The sequence below is a fragment of the Symsagittifera roscoffensis genome, chromosome 7 (assembly GCF_963678635.1).
Source record: "Symsagittifera roscoffensis chromosome 7, txSymRosc1.1, whole genome shotgun sequence".
Lineage (NCBI taxonomy): Eukaryota > Metazoa > Xenacoelomorpha > Acoela > Convolutidae > Symsagittifera > Symsagittifera roscoffensis.
The window spans coordinates 3,829,291-3,849,806 of record NC_087068.1 but is presented as its reverse complement, the minus strand read 5'-3'; the positions used below and the strand labels follow the sequence as shown (position 1 = coordinate 3,849,806).

At 37.0% G+C, this 20,516-nt stretch overlaps 1 protein-coding gene across 3 annotated transcripts; it reads left to right on the top strand.

Annotated features, from left to right (window-relative positions):
- The first annotated feature begins 1,177 nt into the window (after positions 1-1,177).
- LOC134851468 (uncharacterized) lies at positions 1,178-19,788 on the top strand. Of its 3 annotated transcripts, none has more exons than XM_063867573.1 (15): positions 1,178-1,480; positions 7,059-7,248; positions 8,449-8,534; positions 8,792-8,893; positions 9,514-9,796; positions 10,156-11,002; positions 11,283-11,388; positions 11,565-12,021; positions 15,584-15,715; positions 15,857-15,905; positions 16,264-16,425; positions 16,812-17,263; positions 17,667-17,848; positions 18,103-18,572; positions 18,996-19,788. In XM_063867573.1, exons 1-15 carry the CDS (start codon positions 1,342-1,344, stop codon positions 19,371-19,373), a joined length of 4,035 nt encoding a protein of 1,344 aa, XP_063723643.1. In that variant the 5' UTR covers positions 1,178-1,341; the 3' UTR covers positions 19,374-19,788. The 3 variants fall into 3 exon arrangements, with proteins under 3 accessions (XP_063723643.1, XP_063723642.1, XP_063723644.1); XM_063867572.1 differs by having other exon boundaries at positions 16,261-16,425; XM_063867574.1 differs by lacking the exons at positions 1,178-1,480; positions 7,059-7,248 and adding an exon at positions 7,876-7,978 and having other exon boundaries at positions 16,261-16,425.
- The last annotated feature ends 728 nt before the right edge of the window (positions 19,789-20,516 follow it).

Sequence of the window (20,516 nt, the reverse complement as noted above, 5' to 3'; positions counted from 1 at the left end):
ATGCCACCCAAATTCACCCTAGTGTATATTTAAGATCCTTAGTGCGTGCGTGTGTTAAGCAGCTTTCTTTTCAGGGGTTAGACTATCAGTCTTAACCCAAAAACAGTTCAGTTTGTTCGTCATCTATCACAATTCATTCGTGCATTAAAATTTAGCTTACTTATAGTTTATGTTCAGCTACTGAGTTTCGAATTTTTTGCAGCCCTCTTGAGGGTTTGATGCTTAGATAGGTGGAGCTAATCGCTTATCTGTTCAAAAACTTCAATACTGATTTTTTTTTGACAAAATCACTAGTAGCTGAAACAACTTTTTCTGAGACATCGCAAAATATCGGTGTAAAAATTTCAGGTATTTTTTGTTGATCTCCACCTCCCAAAAAAAATGAGGTTATCATTTTAAATTTTTTTTGACCTCAAAATGAATTGAAAATCATCACAGCTACAAATTAGTACAGATAACGAAAAGTTAGGCGAATCATTTTCGCACTATCAGACGTTATTTGAACTCTTATTACTGAAAATTATGTCGGTAAAATTGAAAAAATTGATTGCCGATCATCTCTATAAAGGCATCTCAGTTAGGATGCAAGATCCGATTGCTTTTGGAATAAAAGTTTTTGTCCAAATTTTTAATGATTTAGGGGAGGGGACTGAAAAAAAGACCCGAAATGTCTGTAGCTTCAAAGTTCGAACCAGAAAGGTCACAAATAATGGCTTGCTAATTAATGGAATAACAATTTGTAAATAATTCCGCAAAGCAGGTGCTAATTCTGTATTACTTCATCGTGTGCATTTATTTAAAAAATATTTAGAAATCAAGACGTCATATTAAATTAAGTAGTTCACTTCCAGACTTATGTTAGCCTCTTTTTCATTCCATGTTTGTTTTTGCTGGCAATAAAATGTTCCTTGAATAGTTTCGAAGTGTTTCCCAACTGTGTTTCGTTGTTTGTTATTCGGAAATAGTTGATGTTAGTAAAAATATATCCTTTTTCCATTGAATGTGTCACATCACATCATTTATTGATGTCAAATTTATTTATGAATTATTTATTTGTAGCTTAAATATTCGAGTTCACCTATAGAAATCAAATCTTTTCTCAAAAAATACTGAGGTTCAAACTTATAAAGTTGTCTAGCTTTTGCTAATGAAGATATGTTTTACTATTTTCAGGCCTTTTAATGTTCGAAGATGCAAGTTCAGCTCAGAAATTTTCTCTTTCAAGTCATGACGAATTTCTATAACTAAAACAAGGAGAGAAACACACAAACAGAATGAGAATACATCATAATTGAGACCTTGAATCTGAGATCCCCCGTTTCGGTCGTCGCACGTGGGAGTATGGACTACGATATTGGGAAGCCAAGAAGAGAGTCGCGCAGTCCGAGTGTGAACACAAATACAATTCACCACCTCAACTCATCCAGTCAACCGCGACACTCTTCGTCCGGAGGCAGTCTCTTCCCATCCACACATAAAGGTTTGTTAAATGACAGTACATCAGAAAAATGGACTGTCGCAGCGGATGTATATTTTGGTTTTAATTTTAAAAACAAACCCGTATCGACAAAAAAAACACGAAACGCTGGTCTTACAATTCATATACTTTTTCTCAAACACCTGATGCAATTTTAAAAAATATATAAGAAATTTCTTTGAAGAACATTTGCTTCGTTTTTAGAGTCGATGAACGTATTGAAGACTTATATACGTCTTGGTGATTTTTTGTTATTCTGGAAAAGTCTTGAAATGCTCACATAATTACAGATGTGCATTCCTACACATTTAGACTAGCTTCAGCTTAGTGAATTGTTACGAACCTATCTCGCAAATAAAAGTGTTCGTTAAAATTTTTCACTTATTTTGAAATTTCACTGTAGCATTGGAAATTGCATAGCATCTGTTTTCTGCTTTATTTGGGACTAGTGTGTGGCTATTACCTATTTAGCGTCCGCGGCTGAATGGATAGGGTATGAGACTCTTTATCTCTAGGTAGCAGGTTGGAATCTAAGAGGTAGCTGAATTGTTTTCTAATTCGAGGCTTATTTCTAATTTTTATTATTGACTATATAGAGCTGCTTTTTTTGTTCTCGCAAGTGTTTGCAAAGCGAAGCTTCGCCTCTGTGTAATAAATTTTTGAATGCACTTATGTTCATACACTTTTCGAGTTTAATTCATTTCATCTGAATAAAGTTAGGTGAATTGCGCTCTCCAAATACAAACGTGGAACTACTACTACTCCTAATGCGTTTGTTCCCTTGTGGCGGGTTGGACATTCGGAAAGTGCGTTAGCAATGGTCCAGATGAGGGCATTCTGAGTAGCATTCAACATATTTAAAGGAGGATAACTCGTTTTCCATGCCATTTGATCAAGGCAGTCTGTGGATTGGAGGCCTAAAGTGTTCAGGTCTCGTTTAACACAATCTATCCAGCGTTTTTAGGTCTTCCTGCTGGTCTTTGCCTTCAGACTGAAACTTGATATGATGATTTTAGCGCATGGTTAGTTCCTCTCTGGTGAACTTTGCCAAACCATGGTAGCCGTGACCGCGCTTGTAGCTAGTGCAGATCAACAAGACCTGTCATTTTAATTACGGCTTCGTTGGTAACTCGGTCTTTATAAGTAACTCCTGTAATCTTACGCAAAGTTTTCAAATCAGCACTCTAAAGAGAGCTGGAATTGGCCTTGGTCTGCGCCCAGGTTTCAAAGCAGTACGTCAGAAATGGCCGGAGACAAGCTCCGTAGATATGACACCTTGTAATCAATTCAATGTCTTTATTCAGCAGTAGAGGCGCAAATTGCGGCCATTTTGTCGCGAATGCTTCTTGTGCCCGTTCATGCACGTATTGCGTCACCTCTATCGGAAATCATATCACCCCGATGGCAGAACTCTTTTACAGTATTCAGGGTTACAAATTCAGGGATAGCATTCTGATTTGAGCGATAATTGGGACGATTATTGCATCTTGGACAAACTTAATTAGTTTTATATTAAGGTATTTTCCTCAGACCATTGATTATAAGAATTGCAGCGTATTGAATTGGCGCCGACTCCCTTGGAACAACAAGCGCATGGATATTTTCCGGTTTTTTGAGGATTACATTTTGGCCTGAAATCAAATGCTTTTTCTTATCCACGTTAATTTCAAATCGCGTTTTTGCAAAGCTTTGTTCCTATTATTAAACTTCTCCATAGACTGGGTTTCCGTTTCGGCGGATATCACAATGTCATCTGCATATAGCAGATCCCATGGTAACATGGAACGACAGTTTCTCGTATTCTCCAATACTTTTATAAATAACAATAGGCTAACTGCGGGTCCTTGATGCGTGCCTACTTTCATTTCGATTTACTCACTGCATCCTTGTGGCTGGCAAACTCTAATTTTCGACCCGGTGTACGGACGCAATATGAATCGTACCAGGTTTTCAGGGAATCTCTGTTGCCTTGGAGCCCATGGGATCAGTTCACTGTGAACACGGTCGAAGGCTTTTTCGAGATCAACAAATATATGATACAGGATTTTTCTTCAATTGCTTAATCAAAAAACGGTACCGGTATTTAATCTACCACCGATAAAGCCAAATTACTTGTCATCTATTTTGTCAATTGTCTCAGACGTTTTTTTAGTAGTTTTACGATGATTTTCAATGCGTTTTCTAGTATTCAGATGCCTCTATAGGATCCGCATTCTAATGGATCACCTTTTCCTTTGTAAAAATGAACAGTTTCATTTTCGCTCCAGTCTGAGGGGATCAGACCACAGTCCCACACTTGCTTACTAACGTGGCCAACAAATCGTGACCAACTTCTAGTTTTTAAGTGGATTTCAATTTAGATTTTCTTATTATTGATCCAGTTTCTTAAATTGAGTTAATTTTGTCGAATAATTGTCAATTATAAGTTGCTTTTGAAACTCGAAAAGTGTATGGAGGCCATATGTTTTCTCGAGTCTTTTAAGTTCGAGTTTTTTTCAAAATTAAGTCTTTTTCTGTTTCCTTGCGTTCCTTGTCTCTTTTCTAATTGATTGTTCGCTATGTTATAGAATTACTTCTTCGCACCTTTTATCTTATGACTAGTTAACTTGTTATTTTGAAAAAGATGTTTTTGTTCAGATAGCTCATGTTTTTTTTCGAAGAACTGAATTGGGATGATAACAACCAACAGGTTAAAACGGCATCTCGAACATCGCAGAATAACTTTAGATACGACACGACTTTATAATTAGCGCTCAAACAGTTATGACAAAATTTTCATTGTGTATTTTTGTGCTTTTTTTTAGCCGAAACTTCGATCTTATCAAAAGCCGAAACGTCAACCCTCTCAAATTTGAAAAATGGTTAAGTATGTCATCAGAATTTTTGAACCAATATTTGTTTCTTTTTTAAATGCGCAATTTCAGGTACCACAAATATTCATCAGAATGGGTCGAGTTATATATTTTTCAAAAAGTTCACCCTGTATCGAGGAAAACTGGTTAAAATTTATGAGAGTGATGAATTATGTAGGTCTTGGTGATTTTTATTAATTTGTTTTCAGGAAAATATAAAATTCATTTACGCTGATTTTTGATTTTTCGCGGTTTGACTTTTGATTTCTTATCAAGTCAGTTCATTTGCTATGTTCAAAGGAAGGCAAACTCCACAATCGAACTGCAAAAAACTAAAAGTTCCCAAAATCTTGATCAACTTCTAATTTCGAAAATGGAATTAAAATATTACGCATGCGAAAGCGAGTGTTTTGTAATCGGGTACTAGACTTTTCCCCCCTAAACAACGTTTTTGAAAACATTTTTCTTGATTTTTTTTCTTGCTTTATTATTGTAGCTTAACAACTTCCGACTTCCAACTTGGTCTAGAGGTAAGGCTGTCGCCTGGGGTTCGAGTCCCGGCCGGTCCTTGTTTTTTCTCTGGTAAACACTGATTTGTCCGACTTTCGTTTGCCTGCTCACGTTTGCCGCCTAAATTGCCGCATCACTGATTGTTTCTTGTGCAATTTTCTTTGTAGTTGCAAGTGCAATTGTTGTGCTTTTGTTGTTTTAAGAGGGACTTAAAAACTTTTCATCAAATCATTTTCGACTCTACTTGTCTCCCAAAGTTTTCGTTTTCTCTTTATAAATTTTGTTCTCAATTTAATATTGAAATGTCTGGCTGGTTCAGCCAGGATGAAATTCCATCGAGAAATAAAATATATTTTTTCCAACCCGGTTTTTCAACTAATTCTTTTTTCGACTTTTCGTTTTTTCATGTTTGTGATGTATCGCAAGTGGTTTGAACTTCCACTTCGCCTCTGCGTCAGCTTTTCCAGCGAAAAAAAACCTAACCTATTGAGCCAGTCCTCTCAAATTAGGTTAATTTTATCAAAAAAGCACCAATCATAAATTTTTCGTCAAATTCAAAGTTTAAGGGCATATTTTTTAAAATTTGAAATTCATTTCGAAAAACAAGTTTGGCAGTTTCAATCAGGGCTACCTTGGCAATTATTATTTTCTTTAAAAATACTTTTTGATCGTTGTTTACTTTTTGAAGACACTTCACTACCTTCCTATGCCTACTTCACCAACTTTCTACGCGATTGTATAGTTCTCTAATCACACCACGCACTTAAAACGAAACTCATTTGAAAAAATTCTTATTGTAGTTTTTCATGAATGTGTTCGGAACATTTTGTGCTACATGCGCCGCAGTCGGTTATCCCTGTTTTAATTTCAAAAATGTTTTTCAATTCAAATTTTATGTTGCATCAAAAACCGTGAAGCTTTTTTGGAAGTTGATGTTATCACAATTTGGTGTTTCCAACAAAATCCTTTAATTTTTCTGCGAGCTTAAGTCTAAATTGAAATAATATTTCTTAGCGTATAGCATCGATAAAAATAATTTTTGTTACATTTAAGTGAGTTTCGTTAAAATATAATTTTTTTTTGAAAAATGCTTGTTTTGCAATTCTTAGTCTGAGAATTATATGCATAGCATTTTTCACTGACAACTTGTACGGAATTGTATGACTAGCTTGTAGGGTAAATGGAGGTCAACCTGGATTTTTTAGGGTTCCGTCTAGACAGCAAAAAATTCTTTTGAAAAAATTTCTTTATTAAATTGTTTTCTACATCTGCGAGAGCAAGTGTCTTGACAAATTTCTTTTCTTAAAGATCTTTTGTAATAAATTCTTAATTGAATTCCTTTTTTACAGTTGCAAGAGCAAGTTTTTGAAAAATTTCTTTTCTATAAGATCTTTTGTAATAAAATCTTTGTAAAAAGATTTACAGAAACAAAGGCATGTTTTCAACCCGGCACATACAAATAATCAGCTTTTGTGTTCAAATTAGCATGTTTTTATCGGCAAATTTAGCATGTGTTTTATACGATTTATTAAAGCGCCTAGTATTTAACATGAGATGATTAATATGATATGTAAATTATATAAGTCAGTTTCGTCAATTGGCCTGGTCAGAAAGCCGTGTGATTAATAATTTGGCGGCCGGTGATTCGAATCCCGCAGTCGGATAATTGTTTTTTCTTTTTCACACATCATTTCATTTTGTGTTTTCTGTAAATTATATAACTCCCCTCTGCCGTTTTTTGGCTTGTGTTTGCGAAGTGCAGCTATGTCTGTCTCTATGTAATTTTCAAAACAATGTTGTCTGGGTCAATTGTAAACGGTTAATTACACAGTTTTACTTGTCATAATTTACTGAAGTCAGCTCCTTGTGTGGTTCGTGTATTTGACAAAAGCGCCGAGCTTACCATATTTTTATTGACGACTTTTTATACAACCTTTTTCAAGTGACGAAGTATCCTAAAAGGAAATAAACAAATTGACGATGAGAAATCAGTGGCTCTCAATTTTTTTAGGATTATTTCAAATAAGCGAGCCTACAGACGACTTTGAGACATAAAGTCTGTCTGAAAATTAGCTTATGCATGCAGAAATTTTCTGAACAGAATTGTTTTCGGATAAACAGAATTGTTTATAAAGATGGGTATCTTTATAAACAATTTGTTTATGCGAATTTGTAAAACTATAAATGTCCCGAAGGTTTCTGAGTTTTTTTGTTTTCAGGCGAAGTGCAGAAAGAATGGCGGAGTGCGACAGATGGGAGTGTGATCACGTCTTCTGCCAAAGTGGGCATAGCAGTGGCCCAGCAGAGAGCGCCCCCTGCTGTCCCCCCTCCCCCTCACTCCTCTGCAGAACAGACCACATCTGCTGCGGTTGCTGCTGCTGCTTCTTCATACTACGCCTCACAAGCACAGTGAGACACGTTGTTTTCTTTTAGTTCGGGTGGCCCGTTGTAAGTGCCATCAAATCAATATTAGTGTCAAAGAAAATGTTCACTGCATTTGGTTACTATTTCTTTTAAATCGAAGCAGGTTTTCATGAGCAGCTCCGCCGAGAAAAATTTTTTTTGTAAAAGAAACAAAATTTTCTGAATAAATTTAATTTTTTGGTTGATATTTTTTGTGATATGAGTTGTGTCAAAACGCAGACAAAAAATTACTTTTTTGGAAAATATGATTGTCTCACATTCACTTTTATCAGTGCGAATTACAGTGTGGCCTCCCTGTAGTAGTGGTCATGTTAATAGTGAAGATTTGTTACAATTACTACCGAGCTGTACAGAAACCAAAAAAATTGTGAGGATAAAGATACGAGATCAATCTATAATGCAAGGCAGAAAAAATGCCCGTTGGAGATTACAAAACGATAATTTAAGTTATTTCAACATATGGTTTTTGTTTTCTGTGAGCTTAAAAAACTATCTTGATCAAATTATATTCCAAACGAAAAATCAAGAAATTAATTACCTTCTTTAAAGATATATCGTTTTCAATTGTAGCATTTTAAACGCTGTACATTATGCTGCATGATTTATTGTGCTCGCAAAGTATTTTTATTCATTGCTCTCTTTGTTAATTCGAAAAAATTGTGACTTTTAGCCGTTCAAAGTTTCTGGCTTATTACAACTATTACTTGTCTTTAAGGTGAGCCCCTTTCAGTGAAAAAAAATGTTGACTGAATTCCTTAATCAGGAGTATTTGAGTTTGAGTTGAAACGACGTTTGAAGAATAAGATTTCTGTTTGATTGAAGTTGAAATTGAGCAAAATGCGCTCTTTCACTCACCCTACGACCTCCCCCTGACAAACTTCCCACTTTTTTGAGTAGGCCTATAAGCACCTAGAAGCCAATTTTTCATATTTTTCACTTTGATTATGTTTTTCGTGCTGCTATAGCCAAATAGGTGATAATAGGATGCGAGGTATGAATGGAACAAATGAGTTCAGAATTGTTTATATTTTGAGGATCCCATTTTTCACAAGAATATTGCTAAACTGCTCGCAATTTTTTAATTTTCGGGTTTAATTACTAAAGGGTTTCGTAGGGCGGGGGAGTGGAAAAGAGGTGAAGTTTATCAGAGCGAGTGTAAATAATGATTTGTGTGGCGTGGTTTAGAATTTCTCTGCATAACTCTCTGATCAATGCGAGTGCGGGCCAGGCTACTCTGGACTTAAACAGTCTACAGCAACAGCTTCTCTACAGTAAGTATAGATTCACAAAAACTCAGTTTTCTGCAGTTTTTCTTAAAATTTTGATCTTTTAATTTGATTTTTTTTTAATTTTGATTTTTTTAATTTTGATTTTTTTAAATTTTGATCTTTTAATTTTGAACTTATTAATTTTCGATTTCCATTGAGCGTAAATGGAAATGTTGTTATCAATTTTGAGTTTGAATTCGAAATTTACTTCACCTGTTATGTATTGTGATAGTAATTATGTGTTGTGCATTTGGATTCAGACCAGACGATGGCGAATCTTCCGCTGAGTCTGCCCACTGGTGGGGGAGGGGGTGCCAGTCTCCAGCCAACCATCCCTTTCCCAGTCACGTACTGGCCTGCCAGTGAGTCTCTTTCTATTCATCTTCATTCATTGTTTTTCCAGCAGAACTCGTTTATTTCATATAACCTCTTGGTTTAAAAAACTTGCCTAGGAATGATTACATTCAAAAACCATCAACTATATAAATTAAAATGACCTAAAGTGAGGTTGATCTAATTATAAAACAATAAATTGCTTCCAGTCTGGCGTTTTGAATGGACCGTTTTTCGATAAAATGGAAGTTTTGACCTTACTTAATGAGCGACTAAGCCGAGCTTCCTTAAACGTCTAAGGGCTCTCTTTTGCCCAAGATATCTTCTAAATTTGATGTCAATGAATAGGTGATTATGGGCGTATAAAAAAGATATAATTGTAGATTGTTTGTTATTGTGAAGATTTGATAATGGGATACGTTCATTAAAACTTGAAAATATATTTTTTTTACAAAATCGGATCGATTTGAAGAAAATGGTAAAGAAAATGAAAAGGACCTGTTTGGAGCTGGATGAAATTGCTTAGTTTTGACCTGCTCCATGTTGATAGTCAGCATTCCAATTTAGCAACAAAAATTTTCATCATTTAGGGGAGTATAACAGAAAAGACTCTTAGGTTTCTCTAATGGTTTTGATGTTTTTAATGCAGTGCCGTTACCATCAGCAGCGGCAGCAGTAGGATACCAACAGGCACTTAACAACCTCCTCCGATCATCCACCTCACTAAGCAACGCCGCCGCCGCAAATGCAGCAGTCGCAGCCGCAGCATCCGCGTACCCCAGTCTTCTGCAGCAGCCGGGTGCAGCAGCCGCTGCTCTGAGTGCCCTGGGAGCAGCCGCAAACCACCTGCCAATGTCGTCATCAGCTAGTTTCGATTCCTTCTTAGGAGCGGCAGTGGTGGCCAACTCACAGCTGCGAAACAGCTCTGATTGGTAGGAAATAACTAAATGCAAAAGTGAAAAGTTCCGCTTGGTTTTTAAATGAGAAGTTCATAAAAACTACAAAAATAAAACTGATTATGTTGAATTTTGTTGCAAACGTGATGAGATTTTACAGTAATAATTTTTAATGAGAAAGAAAACATTATAAGGATTTTGTGAATGTATCATTTGGACCTGGTAATCAGTTCAAAATCTACACAATTTAGCTTTTTTTCGAAAGATGAGCGGAAGAATTTAAACCATTTTAGAAGCGTATTATCTTTTTTCAGAATAAGACTCAAATTTACTGAATTTTTTTTGTATAAGTTGTATCTGTAGCTTGATTTTGAAAATCTGTTGAAATATTTCAGGTCGGATCTCAATCTTCGATCTTCCAGTCCTTCTCCGAGTCTGAATCACTCTGGAAACACAAGCATGTCAATAGCAGCTGGACACCAAGTGGACCCGATCTCCACCGCATCGCTTATAGCTCACGAGATGGGAAAAGTGTACGCGTTCAACCGAAAGGCGGAAGCTTTTACGGAATCATTGAGATCCACACACGACACTTCATTGCCATTGTCAGTCGTAACTACCACTTCGGCGAGCTCCTCGTTCGGCAAAACACTCGGTTATGTTCGTAGACCGGATCCTTATTCGGAAAATAATTCCTTCTCGCGAGAACCAGTGAAGTCTGATGTGCCGAAGATAAATTTACCGACGAAATCAGTTACGATACCAGCCGAGTCGTTGAAAGAATTGAACCAGCGACCTCCGTCGAATAGTTCGGTATCTTCTGAAACCCAGAAATCCTACCCACACTCAAGCACACCTCCGCATGTACACTCAAATTCGAATCACTCGAATGATTTTTTGCTTCCGGCAAAATGGAGATGCAAAACTTCATTTCCAAAAACAGAGGCATCTGGAACAGATTTGTTAACAGAAGCAATACCAGTTAAACAACCGACTCCACTGTCAGACAGTTTGGTCCAGTCGGCGCAACAAATTGACGAAACTGATTTTAAATCTTCCTCTTCAACTTTCAGATCTGCTACTCCTAAGAGTGTCGAAATCCACGGTGTACCGGATCATTTGGAAGCGAAGCATATTAAAGCACCGCTTATGTCACCGCTTTTGGTCGCTGATGATCATACTACTGTAAAACCACCAGCCACTAGAGGAAGACCTAGAGACACTTACACATCTTCAGCGACGGTAATTTTCGTTGGCTAAATTTACCCAGACATATCGGGTGCGGCATTTTAAGTTAATGGGCTGTTAAGTCAACAAAACTGCTCTTCATACTGTATGAGGCGACATAATAATGATTGCTCACATAACAAACTAACGAGACTTAAGAGGATTCAATGTGCAAAGTAGCAGCTATTCCTTGATCACGAAAAATTTAAATATGAGGCCGCATATATTAAATGTTGACAAAAAAAGAATAATAATTATAGAAAGGATGGTGCGAAGATTCTTTTTTTTTGTTTAGAATTACATTAAATGTATTGAAGACGTTGTTCACCATTCAGACAGATACACGAGTGAAGAACGGAGGTCAGAATTATGGGATTTCTGCAAACGAGTATCCGAACATGGTAAGACTCTTCAAGTCAGTGCTGTTCAGATGATAAAAAGTTGTTAAATTTATATACAATGGATTAGAAACTTCTTTACGATATTTTCAAGGAACTGTTCCTGGTAATGGATTTTCATTTAATTAGATATTCCTGTATGTCCTGCATTGTAAATAACATTTTATGTTTATTTGAAGAGTTTCCGGATCCCGCGCGGTCATCAGTCTCGCCTGGCTCCATGAGAAGCCTCAAATCTCCGGGAACGGACTCCTTCTCAACTGGACGTAACAGCAACTCGGGAACAGCAGCATTTTCAATCTCTGCAGCAAACAGGTCTTCCAACTTTGCTTTTGATCCGTCTGAATTCGGTTCCGCTTCATCTCTGAATAGTAATGTAAACAACCACCCCACGAGTTACAATATTGGCAGCTCGGCGACGCGAAAGGAAAACTCGGTTAGCCCCGGAAGAATTGTCAACAGGGACAGTACAGCTTCAGTTGCGAGTACAGCGCCAGGAAGTGATGACGACGATGATGATGACGACGATGACGATGAAAGCGTGTCGTCCGACTCGACGATATGTCCCGAAAGTCCACCCCTGGTCATTTCATACACTAAAGAAACGCTGAACGAGTTCTGCACGAGACAATACCAGTTTGTTTCCAAGAGTCATTCATTACACTAGCAAACGATTGTGTTATACTATGAGTTTACTTTTTCCGATGGAACTGGGTTTAATTGAGTTTTCATAACATTATGCTGAGAGTTTTATGCAGGTTATTATACCATCTGAAAGATATAGTTGACCTGAGCTCGAAATTTAAAAAAAGTGAATCAAAATGAATTGAGGCAAGCAAATAGGCCTTAATGCAATGATACAACTATTTAAGTTTATCTCTAACTGCGTTTGTTTCCTTGCGATTAGCAAGGGTGTTGCAACCAGGTTCTCTACTTATTTCACCGATGTTTTTTGACAGAATTGACACCACATGTTCCAATTTGTTTTATGATTGAGTCTAAGTGATGGTTAATTAAGGTGGGCATTTGGAATAAAGGTAACATCAACGAGACGTATCCTTCTTAGTTGCATAGTTCGAATTGCGGTCGGCCCTATTCCTTAATTTTTACGCTAGCGAGCTTAAAAAGTAGATGTATTAGTATGACTATACTTTTTTTCCAAACTAACTCGCAATAAAAGTTCTCATTTGGTTAAACTTTTGCTAAAATCACGATCTGTAGTATTGCACGTGTTATAGCAATTGTTCTCTGCTTTATTTGTAGCTCGTGTTTGCCAATCATTCAGCTACTTTGGCACAGATGGATCGGCATGGGACTCCTAATCTACTGGTCGGAGGTGGAACGCCGCACTAAGCACTAGTTTTTTTTTAACATTTGGTTGAAATTTTGCCGCATAGCAAAAAATTTTTGAGCAACTGAAATATATTAGCATGGCAGTTTTTAGCATCTTCAGCTGCATTATTGGTGGCTGATGTTAGCTAATATTAGCGAACGTGAGACTCCAAATCTCGAGTTTGCTTGTTGGAATCCGAAACATAGCAAAAGTTTAAATAATACTAGGCGCATTTCAATTTTTTTTATTTCTTTTTGTAGCACTGCTTTTTGTCATTTTCTTGCTAGTGTTTGCGAAGTGCAGCTTCTCCTCTGTTTATATTCTGTATTAGCTTCTAAGTTTTGAAATTTTTTATAGCTCAAATTTTTATTTATTTATTTCCCTCGTCTCAGCGAGATTTTAAAGAATTGATGGCTTATTTACGGCTTTGTAGTTTGTATTGTTGGTTATTTCAAGAGCAAGCGTACATTTAATTGGGAACTAGACTTTTCCCGTGAACAACTTTTCTTACAAATGTGTGAGAAGTTATGCTGCAGTTACTTTCAAGTGCAGTCTGCGCTGACATGCTCAATTTCATCAAATTTCAAATTAAGCTACGTTTTAGTTCATCGTTCAGACGAGATAATTTTTTCAAATAAAATAAATGAAAAAGAAATGATTTTTTTGGTTTTGTGGTTTTCGTTAAAAATTCCGTCGGCTCATTTTTCGTTTTTTTTTTTCAAATGCAAATTTTATTAGTTAGTACGCTTAATAGCAGCATAATTACCAAGGAAAGGTCTGTTTAAGTTGGACTATGTACAATAAAACTGAAAGCTGTTTTGTAATACAGAATTGACACCGCATGTTCCAATTTGTTTTATGATTGGGTCTAAGTGATGGTAAATTAAGGTGGGCATTTGGAATAAAGGTAACATCAACGAGACGTATCCTTCTTAGTTGCATAGTTCGAATTGCGGTCGGCCCTATTCCTTAATTTTTACGCTAGCGAGCTTAAAAAGAAGATGTATTAGTATGACTATACTTTTTTTCCAAACTAACTCGCAATAAAAGTTCTCATTTGGTTAAACTTTTGCTAAAATCACGATCTGTAGTATTGCACGTGTTATAGCATTTGTTCTCTGCTTTATTTGTAGTTCGTGTTTGCCAATCATTGAGCTACTTTGGTACAGATGGATCGGCTTGGGACTCCTAATCTACTGGTCGGAGGTGGAATGCCGCACAAAGCACTAGTTTTTTTAACATTTGCTTGAAATTTTGCCGCATAGCAAAAATTTTTTGAGCATCTCAAATATATTAGCATCTCGAATATATTAGCATGGCAGTTTTTAGCATCTTCAGCTGCATTATTGGTGGCTGATGTTCGCTAATATTAGCGAATGTAAGACTCCAAATCTCGAGTTTGCTTGTTCATCGTTCGTACGAGATAATTTTCTACAAAATAAATGAAAAAGAAATGATTTTTTTGGTTTTGTGGTTTTCGTTAAAAATTCCGTCTGCTCATTTTTCGTTTTTTTTTCAAATGCAAGTTTTATTAGGTAGTACGCTTAATAGCAGCATAATCACCAAGGAAAGGTCTTTTTAAGTTGGACTATGTACAATAAAACTGAAAGCTGTTTTGTAATTTGTAAAATTCTGATTTTGAATAATTTCTTTTTCGACTTTTGTGTGTTTCAGGGGGGATGAGTCGTAAAAACTTCTTTGCTTAAAATTTTTACTGACAACAGTTTTTTTTGGGCTTAACGGCGTTTGACCCATTTTTTGTCGCTTTGTAAATATTTTTCAATGCTTTTCAAGATTGTTATGAAAATTGTCGGAGACAAAAGTGTTAATTTCCGACTTTTTTCAATTAAGTTTTCGACTAAATTTTTCAAAAAATATATACGATTTCAGTCTTTTTTTTCTGTTTGCTATCTTGTGTTGCAGTTTTTGTTGTATCGCGTGGGTTGCGAAGCTCCGCTCCATCTCTGTGTTTAACTATTGTTATTATTTTTGTTAACACAAATTTTTCTCAAAATGAACAATTACCCATTAATGTTATTTTCAAAATAGCTCTTAAGTCCCTATGGTTGGTAAATATAGAAAATTTCCAAAATCGTTTGTTCAAATTTGTGTTTTTATATTTTTTTATGCCCAAACAATTTTTGTTGAAATTTAGTATTCAAAAATTCAAACTTTTTATTCGAAGTTAATGTACAAATAAAAGTTGGAAAATCAATGAGTTTTTCGGTTTCCTGGTTAATGGAATTTTTTCCAATTGTCTGCTGGTTATGCTTGTTTTATTTGTTTCCAGGAAGTTTGGTGTACTCGATTTTGTTCTATTTATCAATTTCATTTTCTACAAATTTACGTTGTTTTACATAACTCACTGTTTTACTTAACTTTTCGCTTTAGAAGAGGCGTTTTGTGAGTTTCATGCCACCTCGTAAGTGTCAATGAACGTAGTGAAGACACTAATATAGATTGCGATGATTTTTTTAATGCTCAACTTCATTTTTTCGCGGTTTGACTTGATTTCTTTTTAAGCTCAGTTCATTTCTTTTGTTATAAGGAAAGCAAACTCCACTATCGAACAGCGAAAGTATAAAAGTCACGAAAAACGACGTGATCGATTTCTAGTTTCGAAAATGGAATTTAATTATCGAATTCCCCCGTGAAATGAAAATTTTGCCTATTGATCCAATTTTTTCAAATTGGGATATTTTAATCAATAAAGTGTCTATAATAAATTGTTCTAGAAATTCAAAGAGCTTTAAGGGCATCTATATTTTCTCTGAAATTTAAAAGTTGAAGTTTTTCTAACTGTCTGTTGGCTCTGATGTTTTAAATCAGCACTGCACTGTGCCTGAATTATCCCTGTTGATGTAGGTCTTTGCTGGCTGATGTAGAGCAGCCTCTGAAACAGGTGTTGGCCTCTGAGGACGAAGACACGGCTGCGAAGAGGAAACTGATAGTGTTGGAGCAGAGGGTAAAAAGGAAGCTCAAGATGGTGTTCGCAGGGTGAGAAACACTGACGCATACTATATACTTTAGACACATTTGAATGAAGACAGCTTTGTATTAACAATGGTCGAATATGAATATGAAAATTTGTGAGTTCAATTAAGTATCCAGGAATAAATTTATTGATTTTGTTTTTAGGTTCGAAAAAGAGGAAAAGAGAGCGCGAATGGAAGAAGGAAACCTATCGGTGAGTGCTCAATTTGACAAATGTTGAATAATAAGAGGTAATGGTTTTTCCGTCATTTTCACGAAGTGGTCGAGAACTATGGCGTAGGGTCTGATTTTTTCAGCCGATTTTGCCTAAAGAAAGCTCGTAGGGTGTCAAGTGTGGTATCAAATTAAAGTCCTCTTTGACGTAATTCGGATTCCAAAATAATCTCTGTTTAAAAAACTTTTCGTTACAAATGGAGGGATTCTTTGCAAGTTGAAAATATATTCACATTATATTGTGGAATCAATCGTTTAGAGGGTTGAACGTTTTTCTAAACTAGGTAGTAGAGGGCGAATAATTAACAAGATAGCTCAATCCTTGTTTAATTTAGCAGTCAGTTCCATCAGGAGGTAGTGGCACAATGGCGTCATCGTCCTCTTCTAGACTGTCGGTGGGTTCTAGTAGTGTGTACTCAGACAGGAGACTCAATCCACAGACAACTTCTGCTGCAGACTCCACTTCACAAATGACGCCCCAAGTGGGAAATAAATCGAAAGTTAGTTGAAGAGCGGTTAGATGAGGTCTTCAGGGAAACATAAGAATAAGTGGTACTACTGCAAATGCAAATTTTGTCATGCACGAAATTGGTTCGTTTAGTGTTGATAATTTATAAGTTTCCAGCAAGGTATTTTTTTTATAATATATGTTTCCTTTTTTCTTCATTTTACTGTCGCTTTTTGTCCATGGTGTGATGAGAGAAAATGTATTTTCAAAAGTTTCAAAAAAATGCAGTTTTAAATGCAGTAATTTTTCGTGGTATCTGATTTTGCGTGGAAAACAACAAAGGAAAAACACTAAAACACCCGAATGCAAAATTACTCTCCATTTTCAATGGTCAGAACAATAATAACTGCTTACAAACTGTGATACAAACTTTTTCAGAGTCCTAGCTCGACGAAAGTCCTGCAACGTAAAACGCCGTGTCAGACTAATACCTCAGTGTCGAATTCGGCAAATCGTCTATCAACCAATAATCTGAATCAGTCAGAAGCCAACCACCACCACAAGCATGACCGAACTCCTTTTGAGTTCCCGCAAAGGTCGCCTGTCTCGACTGTGCAAAACTCCAACACTGCCAATTACAGCCACAGTCAGACCTCAACTTCACAAGGTAGCTCGACGACACGGCTTCAATCATCGAAACCGGTGATATCATCTACGTCATCAAATGTTGCCATGTCTGAAACGTTGAAAGTGGCGACAGCTGTAGCTGAAGCAAGAAGGTCTGTGCATTTGACGAATGATGATCTGGTTTCTGGCCAGCGGGTGTTGTTGAGGCAGTCCGATGGGTTGTATGCGCCTGGAAAATTGATTGCAATGAAACCCCCAGATGTGTAAGTTGTAAAAGAGCGAGATTGTTTTTTTGTCGTGCGGTTTGTTATTTGTTAACGAGAGACCGTAATTACAGCTTAAAAGTTCTGAAGTATTTAATAATGATATTGATTAATCCTCAATTTTTTCTGTCGTCAATTACAATCAAGAGATCCAGTAATGAATTATCCTACCTCTGTTTGGCTTTGTGATTTTTCGATAAGTAATCAGTTCACCTTTTCGTTTCTAGGGTAGTGAGTTTGGCCATGGTTTAGATACGATAGATTGGTAGTTTCCGTTTACTTCGATTTAGATCTGGTGCAATATTTGCTAGATTGACTTTAATGGGTTAACTTTTTCAAATATATATTTTTCTAAAATACGTGACATTTTTTGGGTTCTAAGCATAAGTGGGCTATGATTTAGGTATGGAATCCTGGTGGATGGGGCTCGTGGCTCTCGACCGCAGATCTTCGCCTACGAGGACTTGGTGGACAGAGCAGTGCTGGAGATAGTGCCCCGTACGAAGAGTGCAATCCCCAAGGGCACCAAAGTCTGTGCACACTACAGCAAATCATTCACTGAGTTGCACCCCGGCACAGTCTCAAGTGAGTGTGAACAAAACGCACTTCTCGGATCCTTTTTGAAATTTAGACAGCTCTGGGGCAGTAAATTGAATTTTGAACTGTAACAGTAAATAAAGGAAAATTCGTATTTCCTTGAGCGCTGTAAAAAAAATGGCTTACTTTCCTAAGCTCAAATTTCTTTAGCTCAAATGTCCTACAAATGAAGCACGGTTTAGTAGTTTCAGCGTCATTTTTTCAAAATTTTCCTGGTTGTTTTGAAAGTTAGTTTTTTTTAGTTTCGAACACAAAAACCCTTCCACATGCAGTAAAAATAGACTTCGACGACGGGGATGAATCAATCGTGAACTTGACTAACGTGCGAGTGCTCTCTTCGCTCTTCAACTCGGCAGACTACTCCATCCTCAGCGCCACTTACTCCCCCACCCAACCTCAAAGTGGGGGGACATCCTCCTCACGCAAAGTGTCAATATGGAAGTGGGAGCGAAAGTGTCTGACTGAAACGCCGCTGAGCAAAAACATCAAAGCGTTTTACTCGTCCATTTCGAAGTCGGACGCTGTCGTGAACAAAGATGACTTCGTAGCATTCCACAATTCGGCCGCACATGTTCCTGGTTCAAGTCGCAGGCCCTACGTCGGTCGTGTGATCAACTTCTTCGAGACTTCGTCAGGGGAGTGTATAGTGAAGGTGTCTTGGTTCTACAGAACAGAAGAAACTAAACAGGGTGTGGAGCGGACTCTTCCGAAGGTAGGTCAACCAAGAGCCGAAAATGTGCGCTGCTTTTTAGTTTAAATTGAGTTGATATATCAACAACAAAAGGACCAATATACGAGCTTTTAAGTTCTTCACGGAGGATCGCTGTCATTCACGTGATTAATAATTAGATGCAAGTACTTGTAATATTTCTTGTCTGGGCAATGTTGCCTCACCCTGATCCTGGAAACGTAGATCGTGGTGGCCTCTAAACACCGAGCTTTTGTGCACTTTAGAGGCTCTAGTTCGAATTGAACTAAAACTAAGATTGAAGTGCCATTTAATTAGTATCATTGTAAGTTAAGATTGTCTGATAGGCTCATTTTTAAAATGTGAACTTTTCTTTATGGTTATTGAAATTGATTTGACAAAATCTGGATTTTTTCGGTCTTTAATATTATAATAATTTTATTGCAGAATGCACTGTTGAAGAGTAGTCATTGTGACGAATTGGACATACAGACTATCTCGCACAAGGTGGAAGTATTAGACGAAGAGGAATATGCTTCCCACAACCACAACATATACAAGGCCGCCCAGGCCAAAGGTACCTTCCCAGACAACCTGTTCGTGTGTGCGGGCACATACGATCACGTTAAGGGGGCCACATATGTGACCTACAAGAAACCCAAACCCCCCTCTCATCTGTACGCCAGCATAAACTCCGTATCACCAGTCGCAGCGACCGGACGAACAAACTCCTCGCGATTCGAACAGGACGACATCTCAAATGTGCAGTCACAACACACAGTAAAACCGACTAAACACAGTCGCCATACTCTCAATTCAAACTGACGCTCAAAGTGTATAAGTTTCACCCCCGCGCTTGCAATTTTTCTCATGTATACAAATATATGCTATTCACATTATATTGTTTGCTTACTTTGACCGTTAATCTAAGTTGGAGATTATTTTCAGTATGGTTATTGAATACGAAGTTGTTTTGCATTGATAAGTGCCATTTCACGGAAATTATTGCTGACTATCTGAGTGGTTTGTTTGAATAGTTGAAAAAAAGTAACTGTTTCTGACTTGGTTTGACGCCATCAACTAATAGTTCAAATGTACTATGTGCTGCATTTGGGATCTCTTCAACTACCTCTTCGCCTCTCATTTTACATAAGGGGTAAAGATTCGTTTCTAAGTAAAAATCACCCGTTATATAAATGCGTTATAGAAGGAGATTTCTAGGTGGGTATTCGTTACTAAGGTAGCATGGTGGGGGGGGGGGGGAGTAAAGAATGCATTAAAGAGATCTTGAGTTTGTAATTTGGGAAGAGAGGCGGACATCAGTGGTTTGTGTGGTGTCTTTCTAGTTCCGCTGTCGCTGCTGACGCGAATGAACACGTGTAGCGTCTGCTTGTTCAGTTTTTTATTGAGTTTAGTAGAAGCGCAAGTTAGTTTCACTACAGCTTAATTAGCTTCCTGCTGGTGTTAAAAATACAATACACACAACTTGAAAATAGAACACCTAAACGAACAAAAAACCACTATGACTGCTTGACTCTCTGTCGACTGTCGCTTCTCTTCTCCAGTGTCTAATCTACTAGACTTGTCTTATCGCCTCGTATTTTCCACAAACTGTTAGTCTCTAGAAGTTAACTTAGTAAAGTCTTCTCCTCTTCAGTTCTCGAGTAGTATTTTCATAGTTAGCAGCTCCATTTTCAACACAATTCGCCTGTCAATGGAAAACATCGCCGACCACCACAATGAGCTGCTCCTGTCGTTATGTTGTGTGTATGCGATGTGATGGCGATACATTAGTGGTGCTTTTTGTTCAGACACAAAGCAACTACAGCAGATTAGTTTTGTTCCTTCTTTTTAGTTGTTTAAATTACAAAACTTGCATAATGTTCATTCAGCATTGACAAATTCAAAATTCTTCCTAATACTTTTCAATCTCCATTTAGTCACAAAGAGATACGGAAGTTAGTCGCT

Bases quoted from the DNA above. Each gene is read 5' to 3' on its own strand.
- LOC134851468 (XM_063867572.1), top strand. From the start codon at position 1,342: ATGGACTACGATATTGGGAAGCCAAGAAGAGAGTCGCGCAGTCCGAGT. The intron at 17,849-18,102 runs GTGAGTGTGAAC...AGTTTTTTTTAG, and splicing joins GCACCCCGGCACAGTCTCAA to TTTCGAACACAAAAACCCTT. The intron at 18,573-18,995 runs GTAGGTCAACCA...ATTTTATTGCAG, and splicing joins TGGAGCGGACTCTTCCGAAG to AATGCACTGTTGAAGAGTAG.